Source organism: Mobula birostris, chromosome 1 (genome assembly GCF_030028105.1).
Source record: "Mobula birostris isolate sMobBir1 chromosome 1, sMobBir1.hap1, whole genome shotgun sequence".
Classification (NCBI taxonomy): domain Eukaryota; kingdom Metazoa; phylum Chordata; class Chondrichthyes; order Myliobatiformes; family Myliobatidae; genus Mobula; species Mobula birostris.
In genome coordinates, this window is record NC_092370.1 from 203,451,483 (window position 1) to 203,470,843 (window position 19,361).

General features: G+C 41.6%; 1 protein-coding gene across 3 annotated transcripts in view; it reads right to left on the bottom strand.

Annotated features, from left to right (window-relative positions):
- atl1 (atlastin GTPase 1) overlaps nt 1-19,361 on the bottom strand; it is an 83,442-nt gene that overhangs the window by 15,030 nt on the left and 49,051 nt on the right. For all 3 annotated transcript variants that reach the window (XM_072269244.1, XM_072269263.1, XM_072269253.1), the window contains 6 exons: nt 8,622-8,672; nt 8,465-8,521; nt 7,840-7,932; nt 4,113-4,251; nt 3,801-3,928; nt 1,275-1,331 (listed from right to left, as the gene is read on the bottom strand). In XM_072269244.1, coding sequence (XP_072125345.1) covers nt 1,275-1,331; nt 3,801-3,928; nt 4,113-4,251; nt 7,840-7,932; nt 8,465-8,521; nt 8,622-8,672 — 525 coding nt within the window. The remainder of the gene's footprint in view (nt 1-1,274; nt 1,332-3,800; nt 3,929-4,112; nt 4,252-7,839; nt 7,933-8,464; nt 8,522-8,621; nt 8,673-19,361) is intronic.

Sequence of the window (19,361 nt, forward strand, 5' to 3'; positions counted from 1 at the left end):
AATGTGCCATTTAGTAAACTTGGACAAGAAAATTTGGATGATTATGTCTTAATGTAGATATATTTTCATCTCCAGGAATCACTATCATGCTAAATGGGTTTCTAAGTGGTCTCTAGATATTCTAGATATTCAGTAGGATATTCAATAGCTCTCTAGATATTCAGTAGGAGTGTTGACACATCTGAACATGAATCTTCACTGGTAGTACAATTCCTTTAATTACATCATTTATGTCTTCAAGCAGTTTAATTATTGTTTATATTTCCTTTTACATAGTATTCATATCTGTTTGATACTGCTGTAACAATTGTAATGGACATTCATTACTGTCAAATCAAGGATAGTCTAACTTAAGACCAATTGTTAAGGAATACTGATGCATTACAGCAAGGTTGTACATGGTGCCACTGCCAGTGTCCAATTTTAGGAACCACCACTAGGTGGCATCTGAGCATTGGAAGGGATTCAGCATAAAACACTGCAAATAGTGCTTCAGTGAAAGGACCCTTTGCAGACTTTCCAGTTTGGGGTAGTATCACGATTCAATTTCTGACCTTTGTTAATTAAATGTCTCTCAAATTACAGTAATTTATTAATGTTACCTTAATCTCTGTTTTGAGTTCTGCACTGCAATTATATTTAGGAGGCAAAGTTATGAACCCATCTTTAGATACACTCTTTCTAGCCTCTCCCAAGTTTGCCAGTTCCCTAGTCCATTTAGCAACTGGCAAAAAGTTTAAGGTGAGAGGGGAGAGATTTTAATTTTATTGTACTGGGCCTGGGGCTTGCCTGTGTGTCACTGGTCACCTGACAGCCTAATATAATTACTACATGGTGGAGAATTCCCATGCACCTTCCCCTTTTGCCTGTAACACCTCCCATCCCCCTCCTCCTCCCCCTTCCAACTGAAAGATGCTTGATGTTCTTATACATTTGTTTGGAGCATCAGAAAGGATTAATTAGAATGTCAGTGAAATGAACCAGCTCTTTCCTGATGCTTGGCTCCACTTAGAATGTTACAATTTGCTGCATCTACAAAATACAGAGTGTATTTTCATAAAGTTTACACAAGGACTAAATGTTATTACATTCTAATTTAATCTGGATTTGTAAACCATTGCTTCGCAAGACTGCAAAGCAAAACATGAAACTTGTATCGTACTTTGACTAATACAACTGCGAAATCTGTTGACATCATACACAATGTAAAAGATAACATCAAGAGCAAGTAACTTTAACTTGCACAAGATGATTTTGTAACTGAGTTACACTACCTGTAACATAGACTTGGGATGTGGCAGTTCTTCCCCTTGATAAATCTTTATGTATGCCTGTAATAAAATAATTTAAACAAAATGTAAAGTTTATAGTAATTAAATTGATATGTTCGGTGTTCAACATGACTCAGAGATAATGACAGACATCAGATTTCACTGTGATACCCTGATCACTCAGAGAGTTAATTCTGTCAGTAATTCTCCAATACAGAAAGGTAGTTCCTGGTTCAGTTGTTACCGTCTACTAAAACACCGGACGCACATACTGCTGACAGCTTCACACGCATAATGATTAATGAAGACTCATAATTAACGATTAATGAAGACTCACTACAATTATGAAGAGACTGCTGCTGCATTTTTAAAATATTTTGTTCATTTTTCAGAGTTTGATACCAATGATATCCTACTTTTGGGAGACAATAACTCTATTAAATATCCCCATTTGTGCCTAAAGAGATGTGCTTTCTATGGTCTCTGTAGTGGCAAATCAAACAATTGCTGCTGCCAGCAACCCTACAGCGTTGTTACTCCTGCATGATGTGCCCTCACTCCTGTAACAATTGCCCCAAAAGTCAAGGATATGTATTTGAGATCCGTTATTAGTAATTAGCAAACATACAATCTTGAAGCGATGATACTTAAAGTGTGCCCAAATGTATGCTAAGCATAATTGGGTGGTCAGAAAAAGATATGACCTCCATCGACCCCAGCTACTATAAACTGCAAAGAAAAAAGCATGAATACGTAACTTAACCCCTTCGTCTTTACCATGCCCCCACTCATGTGACAAGTTACCCTAATAAACATAATAAATGCACAACACAGAATACAATGTAGATAGAGAACAGTCTCTTTTTACTTACTGTTTACATAATGACATCAATACATAGTCAGCTTTCAACGATAGTCAACACTACTTCTCTATCAGTAAAACCCACAGCCTAAAGGTTCAGCATTAGTAACTTGAAAAGTATTGCTGAGAACAATAACCCACATTACTAATATTTTCCATCGCCTCCTCATTTGCTTCCACTTCATAGGTTCCAATTTACACCATTTTCTTTGGCTTTCATGCCGCAGGTCAATATTCCCTCTAAGGTGACCGCGCACACTCATCTTTTGCTACTAGCGCACAAAGGAGTTTAAACTGCGCACAAAAAGTTGTCACCCTCTACCTCGTTTGCATGTTACGTATATTTCACCATCGTACATAATCACATTTCCTTTTCCGGTTTCTGATGTGGATGGTGTTAACAATGTGAAACTTGCGATGATTTGTCTGCAAATTTTATACGAAGCTTATTTATATTGTTTTTATTGAAGAAATTATTCAGGCGCAGATGTTGTTGTCACTGGGTAAAATGTTGCACAGCACAAGATTTTTGCACACACTGGTCGTTCCAAATTAGAGGGAACATTGCCGCAGGTATTAGAAACAAACATGAAAACCCTCACAGGAAATCATCTTTTTTGCCTCTGCTCTGGAACTTTGTCAAATAGCCATTCAACTTTGCTGGTAATCACCTAATATGTATTCAAAAGTAATGCAGCCTTAAAATAATATAGATTGGCTATATGCTGGGGGTGGAAGCTGGGAGGCAATAGGTGGAAGAGATAAAAGGGCTTAAGTAATTGACTTGATTTAAAGCGGAGGTTGATTTTTTTTTAATTAGTAAGGCTGTCAGATTTTACAGACAGAAAGCAGGAGAATGGGGTTGAGAGGGAAAATAAATCAGCCCTGATCAAATGGAGAGACCTGTTGGGCTGAATGGCCTAATTCTGCTCCTACGTCTTATGGTCTTACGGTAATTTTATTGTCTCCACCACCAATTTTCACAACCTATTCAAAGTACTTAGGTGGTCATAGTCTACTTGTTTCATCCATTCCCTCCATCCACAATACTCACTGAATGAAGCAAATCCCTCATTCCCTACTGTATTTTACACTTTTAGTTTCAGATTGATCCCTGATTGAGTAAAGTGTTCTACTCCTGAGGAAGTCCCTTGTGAAGAGCAATTCTAGTCACCAATAAATTGCTGCTCTGTTTCCCCCCATTCCCAGCTTCCAGTTATTACTTGCCCTCATCTACCAAACTTCTAGACCAAGAACTGCATTCAACACACAATTTTAAACATTCCTTTATATGCTTCTACCTATGCACATGTCCTACACATTCAGATTTATTTATCACATGTACATAAAAACACAGTGAAGTGTGTCATTTGTGTTAACAACCACCACCCCCAAGGATGTGCTGGGAACAGCCCGCATTCCCGTGCCAACACAGCATACCCACAATGCTCGGCAAAACACAACAAGCCACAAAACAATACCAGCAAAACAAGGCCCCTTCCTTCCCCCCACCCCCCACTGCCCACACTACATAGACAACAAGAAAACGTTATCATGTAATGTTCTCAAAAAGAGCATTAAGAATGCAAGATTAGAATATTTAGATAAAAATTAACTTTTTAAATTATGTTACCAATTTAAAGCAAAAGCATCATTTGATGTTTTACCTTGAAATATTCCACAAGTCCTCGGCCAGTAATTTTATTCCCGTTAATTTCTTTCAACTCAAGGTTCTCAGGATAAAGGAGCCAGGAAACGAGAACTTTCAGATGTTTTATAAACTCTTCGTCGATCTCTGAGCAAAATAAAGAATTTGATTAAAAGTATACATTTTATGTTTCTACTAATTACATTTCCACAAATGTGCAATGCAAGCTATTAAAAAGCTTTACATTTTAGATATCGTTTAAATATCATCTGCTGAGAAGCACCTGGAGAAAGTAAGCACTATAGTATCCCACTGCAGGCTGAATCACTACCTTGTATACGTCCATCAAAGTTGGGATTGGTCGCCACTTTCAAGCCAGGGTGTGGCATTAGGAAGCAGGAGATGTTTGTAAAACAGGAATAAATGTGCTTCCTGACATTTTGTAGCTCCTCGTGCTGATTTTCTGAAATCTGGAATATGTTTGTAAAGGAGGAAAAAAAGTCAATTATGGTACATAATTTGGCACCTTGAATCCATAAATAATTCAACACAATTTCTAAGTGCATGAACCTTGATGTTAACACAAGAAAGCAGCAAAGGGATGCAGATTTAATTAGGAGAAACACTGGCACGCACGTACACACCCAGGCGTACTGAAGACGCGGAATGATCTGTAAATCATTTTACCTCTCCGCTCTGCAGGTCGCTCAATTATCCCAAGTTCTGACCAAAGTCTCACAAAGGTGAAGCATAACCTCCCTACGTCTGCATTCAGAGATGAAGTCCAATGTCCCATTTGCTGCCACCTTCAAGGATCTATGGACTTGCACTCTGAGGTCTTTATGTTCCTCGATATTCTGAAGGTCCCTGCCATTATTTTCAAAAACCTTTGACTTGCTGTTAAAGTACAGATGGTGGCTAATAACAAATTTCACCTTATGAATAAGGATCTTTTTCCCTTTTTTCTTTCTTTTCCAAACAGCTTTGATTTGGTAGTGGGTTTAGATTTTTTTCTGTATAATAAAATTATTACATTTCAATATTACGATTTACATTAATTTACATGAATACAGGGTAACGTGATTGCAAGTGTGATTCTAATACAATGTATTTGGTATTATTTTATCTTTTTTTTTATTTATAATATGTATCTTCTTGTACTTTGTATTCTTATATGTAGAAACTAATAAAAATATTGAAACAGAGAGATATTCTGAAGGTCCCTGCCACTCATGGTGGTGTCTGCTATCCTCATGTCATAATGTCTTATGAATGTGTCTTGGCCTCACCACATTTCCAGTGAGTGCTTTCATCACTTGCCAGCAAATAACACACAGACAGGATACAGCCTAGGCAAAGAACTTCATGCACCTTCACTCTCCGATGACTGGTGAGTCACCCTGATTTTGCAGAGCGGTTCCTTACATCTTCTCATTGGGAACAATATAGTGCATTGTTTTCCTGCTAAACATCATTACGTTTTCTTTGATCTTTCTGAAACTACACAGTCCTCAGCTGCACCGGTTTACATAATGATATTTACATTCGTTTAGTCAGATAGTGGAACGGCCTCTCTACTGCAGCCTGCCAAGCTTCCAAATGCTCACGGTGTAAAGTCTGACATTCCAGGCAGTGAATGCTGCTACAGTCTGGCTGAGTTCTTGTGCAATCACCCACTTCCTTTCTCACACAGGTTTCTAATGGGTTACATCTCATCGGTTACCAGCTTAGAAATTAACTATGTATGTATGTGAACACGCTTGTGGGAAAATGTTATTATCACTTTTTTTATAATCAGGAACCACTGACTTCTGCAGCCCACTCAGAGTGACTGTTGGCATCACAGTAGCCTCTCTTACAAGTGCCATTCTTCTCCAGCGACTACGTTTAGAGGGGTGGCCTGGTCTAGGCATCGTGGCTGTGGTTCAGAAAACTGGATCAATTTTGTAGGTCCCCGCTGATCTCCTAGGAACTGCTTTCTGTTTTAAGTGCAGCACCTTAACCTGAATCCTATGAGCAAGCCTTCTGCCCATGTTCTTAGCTACAGAACAAGGTGCCGAGGAAGGAGGAACGTTTCCAGCAGAAGGCTGCCTGGTCACTTGAGTTCTAAGTCATAAACATTCTAGTGATAACACCTCACATGGTCGACCAAATAACAAGGAACGGAGGCAAAAGAAAAAGCAACATCAGGAGATGGAGTCAGCTCTCTCAAACGGGAATAACAACTTCCCACCTCTCACCCTAGAAGAATTAAAGGATGAAGTACCACAGCTAAAATCCAACAAAGCTGCTGGCATAGATGGGATTCTTAATGAATTCCTTAAACATCTTAGACCTAAAGCGCTCCACGGGCTTCTGTTCCTTTTTAACTGTTCCCTAAGATCATTAAAAATACCTAAAAAGTGGAGAAGAGCCAACGTTGTTGCTCTCCTAAAACCCAATAAAGACCCCAACATTCCTAAAAGTTACAGACCGATTTCCTTGCCCTGCACCCTCTATAAACTCTACGAGAGATTCATGCTGAAAAGAATACCCCCCTTAGTCGAAGATCTTCTAACACCAGACCATGCCGGGTTTAGGCCGGGCCGCTCCTGCTGCGGTCAAGTCCTGAACTTAACCCAGTATATTGAGGATGGCTTTGAAATTGAACAAATTACAGAGGCAGTATTCATTGACTTAACAGCAGCATACGACACTGTGAATCACAGAGGCCTTCTACTGAAATTATTTAAAATGTTAAAGAACGAAACCACAGTCAAAGTAATAAGAAGCCTCCTAGAAAATCGCAGATTTTATGTAGAAATGAATGGAATTAAGAGTAGGTGGCGTCCACAAAAGAATGGACTACCACAGGGATCAGTCCTGGCACCTCTACTATTTACTGTTTACGTAAACGACCAACTAACCTTTCCTAACACATGCAGGTTTATCTATGCAGACAACCTATGCATAGCAACACAAGCTAACTCCTTCCAAGAAGTTGAAGTACGACTAACAGCAGTCCTCAAAGCAATGAAGCAGTATAATGAAAAATGGTCTCTGAACCCAAATCCATCCAAAACTCAAGTATGTCCATTCCACCTGAGGAATCGAGAAGCAGCTTGGAAACTCAAGATCTTCTGGTGTGGGAAGGAGCTCGAACACCATCCGACTCCAATTTACCTGGGCGTGACACTGGATAGGACGCTCTCATTTGCCACCCACATCCAAAAACTCCAAGGGAAAGTTGGCTCTCACAATTCTGTCTTGAAAAATTAGCAGGCACGAAATGGGGAGCTAATGCTCGCACACTTAGATCAACTGCCCTAGCACTCTGCTATGCACCTGCAGAATACTGTGCACCTGTGTGGGGCAGATCAGCCCATGTGAAGAAAACAGACCCATTGCTTAACAAAGCCTGCCGAATAATCACGGGCACACTGCGCCCCACACCCACTAACATCATTTACAGACTTGCAGCCATTGCTCCCCCAGAGATCCGAAGACACACTATAACAAAAATTGAAGAAGGTAAACAGAACTCGGATCCATGGTACCCACTACATCATCATATGCCAGTTTCCAACCACCTAAAATCGAGGAAAAGCTAAGCTATAGTCGAGGAACTACCACACGGAACATCCCCCCCTACAGGATTGACCTCTGGCAACAAACAGAAGCCAGAACCCCACCAAACAATACAGTGCAAGACCCCACAGAAATGTTGCCAGACAGGGCACTGCTTGACAGACGAAAGTGGTTCACTCTCAACAGAGCGAGAGCGGGAGTTTGTAGGATGGGAGACAATATGGTGAAGTGGGGTTTAAAGACCAGCGAATCCTGTGAGTGTGGTGAAAGGGTGCAGAACATTGAACACGTTCTGCGCAGCTGCCCACTCTCACCTGATTTAGCTGACACTGACCTGCTCAGCATCAACCAAGCAACACTGGAGTGGCTGGCTGTCTGCTGTGACAAGCTATGAAATGAACCTCACCTCACATCTACTTTTATTCAGTGTAACCCTAGTGCTGCCCTCAGCTCTAAGTTATTTACAATCAACTAGATTGTCCTGCACAAACCTTCAGACGTTTCTCCAGGAACTTGATTCCTCCATTACGACCGTAGTTGAATTCATATGGAAAACTCCAATCACGAACTAGAAATATGAGAGACTGTACATTCAAAAGAAAAAGAGGATATCTTTAGTCTGAGAGCCATATTGGGAGAGAATAGAGTTTTCCTTAAGACACTGTCAGTTTATTTAATGGAATTCTGTCAAAGATTTCATTTGACTTTCACATATGAACTGGTGCATTCACAATTCCTTTTTTGTTTCACATACAGTCATTTTCTCAAAGTTTTAGAATCAAATTATATGTAACCAGTTACAGAGTGAAGTCTTTTTTTTTATCATGGTAGGGACAGGGTCCACGCTTCACACAGCAGGAACCGCGCATTTGCCAAGGGTTTAGTAAATGCAGCAGAGCATACATTGTGGAGGCTTCATCAAATCTGATTGAAAAACAAATCCCCGAACAACAGGTTTCCAGGACAGTTGCCTAGTGTCAAAGAAAGATGAGGATGCAGGAAATAAAGAAAAGATTAAGGTAGGAAAATAATAAACTTAAAAAGCAGTAAACATTCATGCCTAATTTAATAAATTATTCTTTGGTAACTTTGCAGTGCAAAAAGTTTATTGCTGACCTGAAAAGGTTTTTGAAACGTTTCTTCCATAGCAAGTCGTCCATATTCAGTAAAGAGCTGAAGAAGACGAAACAGTGAGAGCAGGATAAATAATTCACCCACATGATGGTGATACTGCTTTACATATGTTGTATATATAAAACAGTGGTTTATTTACCTGTAAATGTTGCAGATCATCTTCTTGAATATTTTGTGACAAGTTATACACCTGGATAAATTTAAATTGAATTAATACAACTCTGAAAATTACAATACTAATTGCTCTGCTTTATAATTATGCAATAATTTTTTAAATCATTTATCATTAAGAATGAACTGTGCAATTGTAAGGCACGGCTTTACACACACGTTAATGGGTTTAATGAGATTCTGAAGTGAGTGGCCCTGAAACCCCCACACGTAGCTGTTGTTCTTTAAGTTATTGCTGGTCTATGGATCATTACATCTGAAATACCGCGGCAGAAAAGTTGGGACTAGATACATAAATAATTAAAACATAAATGAATCTTTCTTATCTTAGCCATAAGGTTAGGCTGAAAGAGTTGGATGGCTGGGGAGTTCTGATCTGGAATACACTACCTGTGGTGATGGTGGGAGCAGAACAGATTTCATAGAAATATAGAAACAGCACAATACAGGCCCTTTGGTCCACAAAGTTGTGCCGAACATGTCCCTACCTTAGAAATTACTAGGCTTACCCATAGCCCTCTATTTTTCTAAGCTCCATGTACCTATCCAAAAGTCTTTTAAAAAACCCTTACCTATCCAAAAGCCTCTTAGAAGACCCTATCATATCCGCCGCCACCACCATTGCTGGCAGCCCATTCCACGCACTCACCAGTCTCTCCGTAAAATACTTACTACTGAGATCTCCTCTGTACCTACTCCCCAGCACCTTAAACCTGTGTCCTCTTGTGGCAACCATTTCAGCCCTGGGAAGAAGCCTCTAACTACCCACACAATCAATGCCTCTCATCATCTTATACACCTCTCATCCTCTGTCGTTCCAAGGACAAAAGGCCGAGTTCATTCAACATATTCTCATAAGGCATGCTCCCCAATCCAGGCAACATCCTCGTAAGTCTCCTCTGCACCCTTTCTATGGCTTCCACATCCTTCCTGTAGTGAGGCAACCAGAACTGAGCACAGTACTGCAAGTGGGGTCTGACCAGGGTCCTATATAGCTGCAACATTACCTCTCGGCTCCTAAATTCAATTCCACGATTGATGAAGGCCAATGCACTGTACACCTTCTTAACCACAGAGTCAACCTGCACAGCTGCTTTGAGCGTCAGATTGGGGAAGCGGAGAGCACACGAACATGAATAGGTAAACATGTGATGTCCTTGTACAAGTGATGTAAGCACATGAACCGAAGCTCCTGCTGCCTCTCAGAGGTTATTCATCGCAGTACTCACCAGGCTCTCCGGCCACCTCTCAAAACCCCACAGATGATAAGGAGGATGATCAAAATGACCAAGGTGCATCAGGACCAGGAGAAAACAATGCCACACTATGGAAACACACTTCAAGGAACTGGCAAAGGATCTGTGATTGACACGGAAGCTATGGTAGTTGCAGAGAAGAAAAAGACTGGGGCGCTTGATATTCTTTATTATGTAACATGTCAGCAAACCTGTTTCTGGCATGTGTGGACTGGTATCAAGAAGTGTGTCATACTGTGAGAGACAGAGAAACTCCAGGGACCAGTAAACGCACAGGAGAATGTAAAAGCAGAACCAAGTGCAGGGCAGAGAAATCCAAGGGCCGTAGTGTCATTATTGTGAGTGCAACGTGTTAAAATGGTGGCTCCAATGCAGCCTGACTGTGAGAAGGATTTGCATGACCTATTGCACTGCAGCATATAACAGACATATGACTCCACACATATAAAGATAGTGGACACAAAGTATCCTGATGCTACCGGATCACATTAAAAATATACAATTACAAACACTGCCATAAGAAAGTTTAGGAAGTCTTTGATACTGATGAAGACCCACCAGTTAAACTGGCCACAGAAGCTCAGAAAATTATTTCAGCTCACGGTGATTTGAAGCAACATGTGGAATTAAAATGCAAAAATATCTGAAGAATTTTTAAAATCTTGCCCCACAGGATCATTTATGTGTAGCTTTATTGACGAGAACATTCAGTTATCAAAATGGTATCTCACATTTGACCTGACATGCAAACTTGTAACCTTGACAGAAAGGTCACACAAGATTTTAGGAAGAGACGTTAGTCAGAAGGCAACAGCAACTACTCCATTTCTGAAGTCTTCACCACGTAGTTGCGATGGTGCTAACTGTTGCTAAATTGCAACGGTGGCCACATGCTGCAGCTTTGTTCCATTAAGGAGGCATAGTGTTAAGTGCACACAGCAACAGCAGAGACAAACAGCTCTCCAATGCAAGGGCATTTGTCCAGGAAGAATAAACAGAGAAGGAATCTGAATAACATCATGAGTCTGTGCCGGGTTTGGAACACTATGTTTGTGCAGTACTTATAAGCCGAGGGAAAGCAGCAGGATTTCATGATCAACAGAAAGATACGCAGTTAGTCTGGAGAGATGGATGCAGATAAAGAAGCAGATTATTCTGTAACAGGTAGAAATCAACACTGCCTTTGACAGGACAAGTTAGCCTTATAACAAATCCCGGTAAAGTACTGAAGGTACTAGCTCAAATAAAATGTATCTTGATATCATGAGAACTAACAATTAGGAGTGTCAATAATCATGACTAACTGGACAGAGCAACCAATATTACTCTACCAAACTAAAACAAAATCAATTAGGTAGACATATTTCTTGCCACGTATCTATTTGACTTGGGTCATAAAAATTTTGAAATTGGCTGCGTAAGCATACTCTTTACAATGAGCTGGAATGTGACTCCCAATCACAGCTACAGTAAACACTGAAAGGACACAGAAAAATATACAATCAAAGGCAGAACCAAAGCCATTAAGTGTCCTGATAAGAAAATGCAACCACGATACAATAAAAAGTTTGAATAGACATCCTTAATTACCTCATGGTCAGTCTATACAAAATGCAGAATGGAAGTTTACCAAAGAAACCCTTAAAAAAGTGAAGATGGCCAACATGATCTCCTCACAGAGACCACATTGTGGTATAATTGAAATCTCACTTGGATGATCCATGGTGCAGATTATCCCAAAATACTGGCAATCTATGATCAAGGTATCCATTCCAGTGAGAATTACTTAAAAACACAGTATGGTTTCACATTGACAATTAGTAGCAGTAGACAATATTGTCCCACAAGCCTTTGATAGGCAATGCAGCCATCACTGTGGTTCCCATTCTTCTCTCAATTTCTAACATTCATCTCTCCAACACTGGCGCACGTCATCTCATTTTGTCACTCTTTCTAATCCAGTATTCCTGTAATAAAGTCATTTCTGGTAGTTTAAAACATTAGAAAGTAGAGGGTCAGCAGATGAAATAAAACCTAAATCATGAACTACCTCATTGGGACAAGGCAATGGATAACAAAGTATGAGGACTGGGAATGATGAAAGGGATCTCACTGAAACCTATTGCATGTTGAAAGGCCAGATAGAGTGGATGTGGAAAGGATGTTTTCTGTAGTGTGTGAGTCTATGACCAGAGGGCACATCCTCAGAATAGAAGGATGTCCCTTTAGAACTGGGGTTCCCAACCTTTTTATACCATGGACCAGTACCATTAAGCAAGGGTTCTGTGGACTCCAGGCTGGGAAACCTTGCTTTAGAACAAAGATGAGGAGCAATTTCTTTAGCCAGAGGGTGATGAATCTGTGCAATTCATTGCCACAAATGGCTCTGGAGGCCAAGCCTTTGGGGATATTTAAAGCAGAGGTTGACAGGTTCTTGATTAGTCAAGGGTTACAGGGTAAAGGCAGGAGAATGGTGAAGCAGACCCAATGGGCTGAATGGCCTAATTCTACTCCTATGTCTTATGGTCTTTTAACCATGCAGGAGAGACAGCTTATGCATAAAATCCCCACATATGTCATGCATTAAATTTAACATGTGAATAATTGAATCTCTTTCCCAATTAAATGACTTGCTCCAATGTCTCCGTAACTCTAGATGTGGTACCTCAATTAAAATACTCAAGGTCTACATAGAGCACCATTGTTGTGGGGGGGAATTCTACTCTTCAGATATGAATGATGATATGCAAATCACTTTGCCATACCTTGTGAGATCATGCCCTTTCTTTATTATGGGGGTGGATGGTGGGGTCTCAGTGCAATAGGAAACAATCGTAACCACCACCTACCACACTCTTCTGCTGGTTGTTCTGGCATATGTCCTCACCTCTGACACACAAGTCCTTCCTCCTCACATGTACCTTGAACTTGTATGTTCTGTTGAGTGCATATATGAGTTATTTCCCTCCCCAATGCAGTTTCTGTTTCCAACTCTGTCAAAGTGTATAGTGTGACTAACCTGCAAACTGTGGTTTAGGGGAAGATGTCCTTCACTGGTATTATGCAGTCAAGTGGTTCGACAAGCACAGAGTTAGTGAGTTCTCTCACAGCAGCCATTTTACTGCACATGTCTAGTTGCTTCTGTCTCTGTTCCATTCACTATATTGTGCAGGAACCCAATTAGATGAGAGTGATAAAATCAGAAATTGTTGGAAATAATGAACAGATCAGGCTGCATTCATGGAAAGAGTCAAGGATGAGGTTGAAAATCTGGGAAGGGGACAAATACAGCTTGTTAAAAGGGTGAGGGAAAGGGTTGTCTGTTGGGGTAAAACTGGGGTAACCATGGTAATCTGTAAACAAGGTCAATGGGAGCAGTCAGTGAGTGAGAATATAGACAAAACAACATTGGAGTTGTGAAATGAAGAGCACAAAGACAAGCCCTGCAGGTCACGTCTCCAAAACAAGCAAAAGGGGAAAAAAGAGGAAGAAGATCAAATAGACTGAGCTAGTTAATGACTGGAGAGAAGTGAAGTTACTTGAAGTTGTAGAATTCACCATTGAATCTAGAAGGCTGCAGTGTGCTCAGACAGAAGGTGAGGTGCTGTTCCTTGTTCAAGCTTGCCTCATTGTAACAGCTGCAGGATTATTTACTGAACATTTCTAGGCAACAACCCCCAATTCCTTATACTTGCAGTCTGTCACAGTATGTACAGTAATCTGTGGTGTAAAATGGAGTCTCATTGGGACATCTGCAGTGCAGATGTACTGGCTATGTCTGATAAATATTCACAGTAAGTGTTACTATTGGACACTGCGTCCTTTCTCAATGACAATTAGTAAGAGTACACAGTATCTTTCCATAATAAGTCTCGGATGTACAGTGTGTCTCAAGTCAATGCCTGGTGTACTGTGTCAATTAGATACAATCTTCGGGATCCATTATTAGAAACATAGAAACACAGAAAACCTACAGCACAATACAGGCCCTTTGGCCCACAAAGTTGTGCCAAATATGTCCCTACCTTAGAAATTACTAGGCTTACCCATAGCCCTCCATTTTTCTAAGTTCCATGTACCTATCCAAAAGTCTCTTAAAAGACGCTATCGCATCCACCTCCACCACCACTGTCGGCAGCCCATTCCACACACTCACCACTCTCTGCGTAAAAAACTTACCCCTGACATCTCCTCTGTACCTACTCCCCAGCACCTTAAACCCGTGTCCTCTTGTGGCAACCATTTCAGCCCTGGGAAAAAGCCTCTGACTATCCACATGATCAATGCCTCTCATCTTATACACCTCTATCAGGTCAAGGGGTGTTCTCCCAACTTTCATTATACATATTTCTTGTGCTGGTACATACTGTCCTCATTTATTAAGCTCTTTAAATCATTTCCACAGCAATAATTTCCAGCATAACAGTATAGAATCATAGACAGAAACAGGCCATTTGGCCCACTGTGTCTGTGCTGGCTTTGAGAAGGGAAATCCTGGCAATGTTATTCCTTTGCTCTTGCCCCTTGGCCCTATAAATTACAGTATAAATTTACTCTCAGTGCAAATGTCTATGTCTTATGATAATAGAGAAAGACCGGTAGTACTGGCTCTAAATTAAGATGATGGGTGGTTCTTGGCTTGCGAAGATCAGGATTGAAGAAGTCCTCAGGAGCGATGGCATGATCATTGGTGACTGTAGAGGCCAATTCAGGATCTACAAACTCTGGAGGATAGGGACACGGGAACAGCTGGGATGTGAGCGCTTGCTCTAAATGGACCACTGGCTCCAAATGGACCACTGCCTCTAAAAGGACTACCACTCAAGGAGCATCCCCCTATTCTGAGGCCGTGCCCTCTGGTCTGAGACTCCTCCACCCACCCTTTCCACATCCACTCTATCAAAGCCTTTCAGTATTCGATAGGTTTCAATGAGATCTCCTCTCATTCACCTAAACTTCAGAGAGTACAGGGCCAGAGCCATCAAACAATTCTCATACATTAACCCTTTCATTCCAGGAATCATTCTCGTGAACCTCCTCTAGGTAGGGTACGTTATTAAGAATCGCAATGTGAATGCTTTAACTGGTTTTCACTGGATTCTTTCTTTCCAAAGATTGACCCGTTATTAGGATGTTTCTTTACATCCCATGCAGGTAGGAGATGAGGCTGTGCAAGGACATCACCAGGTAGCCTTGCTCTTTCTCCTTCTGATTTACAGGAGCCATGTCATAGAGCTCACGGTCAAGGTCTTGCTGCTCTCCGTCTGCTTGGCGTATAAAGCTAGCCAGTTTATACAACATGTGGCTCGTGATGTACAGGTCTCACCAGCTGCTCAGAATCTATGACAGGCAGCTTCAGGGTGATGCAGGCAAAAGAATCTCACCCTGTGGAGAGCAATGGGATTTCCTGCTACTTAATAGGTACGTCCACGCACCTCGCTGCTGCGGTTGGAGCTGGGAAAGCAGAGGGTAGATCTTACTCCTCAGATCCAGCCCTCTGTTCCTCAGAATCATGGTCACTGGTGCTTCTCGGAAACATGACATTCCCCATCGGGATTTTCCTCTCATGATCCACAATGGCCTCACCTGTTTGTAAAGAGGCCTGGATTACTAAGGTAAGCCCTTTCGCACATGGGAGCAGTCAGTGGCGACCTGCACTGATGAGAAGCCAGCGGCAGCAGGGATCCCACCACCCAAGATGCCGGCTGCCCCTCAGTGACACTGCAGTAGATGAATACAGTGCCTGGGTGGCCTCTGCGATGCAGTGGCAAGCAACAAAATAAGATTCACAGCAATGGACCGCTTGAAAGGATCGTTCCTCGCAAGCCCAGGATCAACATGAACTTAACGGGGCAGCCCAGAAACAAGGACGTAGCTGAGGGTCTTCCCACATGAGGCCACATCTTAAGGAAGAGCCCCCTGGAAAAGCAGAATCCATGAATGCAATGGTCACCAAAGAAATTGAGGGAGGCTGTGGAATTAGTGAAGTCTCTCTAGGAGGAGGCTCTTTGCTGGTCTCTGCCTCTCAGCTGCAGTCCCTTGACCTAATCTGAGTGGCCAGGCTCGGCTAAAATAACCGTTCCAATAATGGGATGAGGTCAGCAGTCATCACCACGGACTGAGGATCAGCAGCTAGGTGCTGGGAAATGCACTTACTGCTACTTAAACCACATCCTTCGCTGTAATAGTTGTAGCTAGCACTCACTGTTAGAGCTGCACAGTGAGGTGTCCTGATGTCAGCGGCTTCATTCTAAATACCAAAAGTAACAAACTAGGACATCGTGTTCTTAATTCTACTAAGGCTGCAGCTTTCTGATTCAGTGTACATTGATGAGAGCAGAGACGGGAGTTAAATGAATAATTATGCAAGTTAACAACTGACAGCTTCTGGTGACTAAAGGTTTATTTTCACTTTCCTATTTGCGTGCATTCCGATAATATGAAAATAAATTTCAAAAACCCACTACTAAAAGATGTGTGTTCATTTTTGCAATTTCACATTAGACTTGAACGTCTTTTGATATTTTAAAGCTGGATGGAATCTGCAGAATGACAAGGCAGCAACCCTTACTTCTAGATAACCACTCGGTAGCGGTGAACTGAGCTAGAGAGAAACAACAGAAGTGGAGACTATGAAAGGGAACTTACCTCCAATGAAACTCAGGGCTCCAGTGGAAATACATGAAGTTTGTGGTGGCACACTCACCCTCAATCAGGCTATATTCTTGTAACAGGGTGCATTAATCAAATATTCTACAGGGGCACGTTTTTCTCTGCACAATATTGTACCGAATTATCATTTCATAAGAATTAATGTCATGGAACCAAACATTTCCACAGTTGTCACTCAGACGTTCCTTTACTTTGTTGGTCCATGTTTTTGCAGATGTTATTGTGGACACAGCGTGAAAGGAGGCCATTATGCCAGAAAACTACCCTGTCCCATACTCTAAGTTTTTTAATACCTCTACCAGATCTAGCAATCTTGACAATTTCTAGAAGAATAGCCACAGTTTCTCCAGCTTACCCAGATAACAAAAGGTCATGATCCCTGGAATCACCATGGTTTTAGCCTCTGCATCCTCTCCAGAGACTTTGCATCTGGAACAGGACACAACTCTCCAGTTGTGGTCCGACCAGTGTTTTATAAAGGCTCATCATGATCTTTTTACTCCCTCCTTCTATACCTCTAGCTACTGCAGCAGGATATCAAATGCCCTTTTAACCACATTCTCAACAGCCCTGCCTGATTTCCCTGTTCAGGTTCTCCAAATTATATTGCATCCTTTCATTCTTCTGGCCAAACTGTAACACCTCAACTTATCTGTATTAATTTTCATCTGATACCTATCACCCATTCTACCAGTCACTCTGCACCAACTTGGGATCTGTTACTCTCCTCCCCATAGGTTTTATGACACAAGAGTACCAAGCTCTAAAAGGACTAATCACCTATCCCTGACATTCAATGGCATTCCCTTTATTGTGTTCCCCAGTATGTCCCAGGAGGTCACCAACGAGCAGAAACTCACTGGACAAGCCCCATAGACACCCTGACCAGAAGAATAGGTCAGAGGCTGGGTATCCTGCAGCAAGTGACTCAACTCCCAACATTCCAAGGCTTTACCTTCATTTACAAAGCACAAACCAGGAGCAAGACAGAACCCTCCCTTCTTGCCTGGATGAGCGCAATCCCAACAACTCTTCCCAGAAGCTCATCACCTTCCAAGGCAAAATACCTGACTTGATTGGGATCCCAATACCCACACTAAACATTCATTCCCTCCACCTCCAGCACATAGTTGCTGCAGTATGCCAACAACACTGCAGTGACTCACACAAATCACTCTGACAATGCCTCCCAAACCGGCAAGCTCCACCAACAAGGAAGCATAGTAACCACCTGAAAACACCACCTCCAAGCTGCACAGCATCCTGTCTTGGAAATCTATCACTGGTTCGTTACAGTCACTGGGTCTAAACCCTGGAATTCCTTGTTCAAGACCAGGGCTTTCTCAAGGAGGACTGCAGAAAATCAAGCAGATGAACCACTACCACCTTCTCAAGGTCAGTCACCCTTTCTGGTGATCTCCAGATTCCAAAAATGAATATTTTAAAAAACAAAACCTTTCCTGAATAGGAGTGTTACATTTGTAATCTTTCAGTTTTCATACACCACCTCTAAATGAGGATGTGGTGTTAGATTCAAATGTTATTTTAAAACATTGTCCTTTCCTCTACTTTCTGGAAATCTGTAATCACTGCGAGGTCCCAACTTCTTCTTTTCTGCATAAAACTAAAGTCATTTTTTTCAAACTCTTCACTTCTGTATAAACCTGGGTAGGGCATTTATTCAGTTAAAGAATGGATATTTTTGTATTCCTTATGACATGCAGCAAAATGACTATTTAGTGTTGGTCCTCACAGTAGAGGACACATCTAACATGCCAGAGAGAGATGTTATGGATGCGACAGGCAGTGAGGACCTCGAGACAATAGCTATCACTAAAGAGGTATTGCTGAGCAAACTTGTGGGCCTGAAGATAGACAATTCCCCTGGTCCTGATGGAATGCATCCCAAGGTACTGAAAGAAATGGCAGAAGTTATAGTAGAGGCTTTGGTGACAATTTACCAAAACTCTCTGGACTCTAGGCAGGTCCTGGCAGATTGGAAGACGGTGAATGTCACATGACTGTTCAAAAAAGGATGTAGGCAAAAGGCAGGTAACTACAGGCCAGTTAGTTTAACATCTGTAGTTGGGAAAATGCTTGAAGCTATCATTAAAGAAGAAATAGTGAGGCATCTGGAGAGAAATGGATCCATCAGGCAGATGCAGCATGGATTCAGCAAAGGCAGGTCCTGTTTGACAAACTTACTGGAGTTCTTTGAGGATATAACGAACGCAGTGGATAGAGGAGAACAGATGGACATTATTTGCTTGGATTTCCAGAAGGCATTTGATAAGGTGTTGCATAAAAGACTTGTGCATAAGATAAGGACACACACAGAGTTGGAGGTGATGTATTAACATGGATAGAGGACTGGTTAACTAATCGAAAGCAGAGTTGGGATACATGGGTGTTACTCTGGTTGGTAATCAGTGGTGAGCGGTGTGCCGTGGGGGTTGGTGCTGGGCCCGCAACTGTTCACAATATACATTAACAATCCGGAAGAGGGAACTGGATGTAGTGTATCTAAGTTTGCTGATGATACTAAATTGACTATAAAACCAAATTGTGCAGAAGATATGGAGAGTCTGCAGAGAGATATAGATAGGTCAATGGTCTGGCAAAGTTGGTAAATGCAAGGTCATCCACTTTGGAGGGAAAAATGGAAGAGCAGATTATTATTTAAATGGTAAAAAATTGCAGCATGCTGCTGTGCAGAGTGAATTGGGAGTGCTTGTGCATGAATCACAAAAGGTTGGTTTGCAGGTACAGCAGGCTATCAA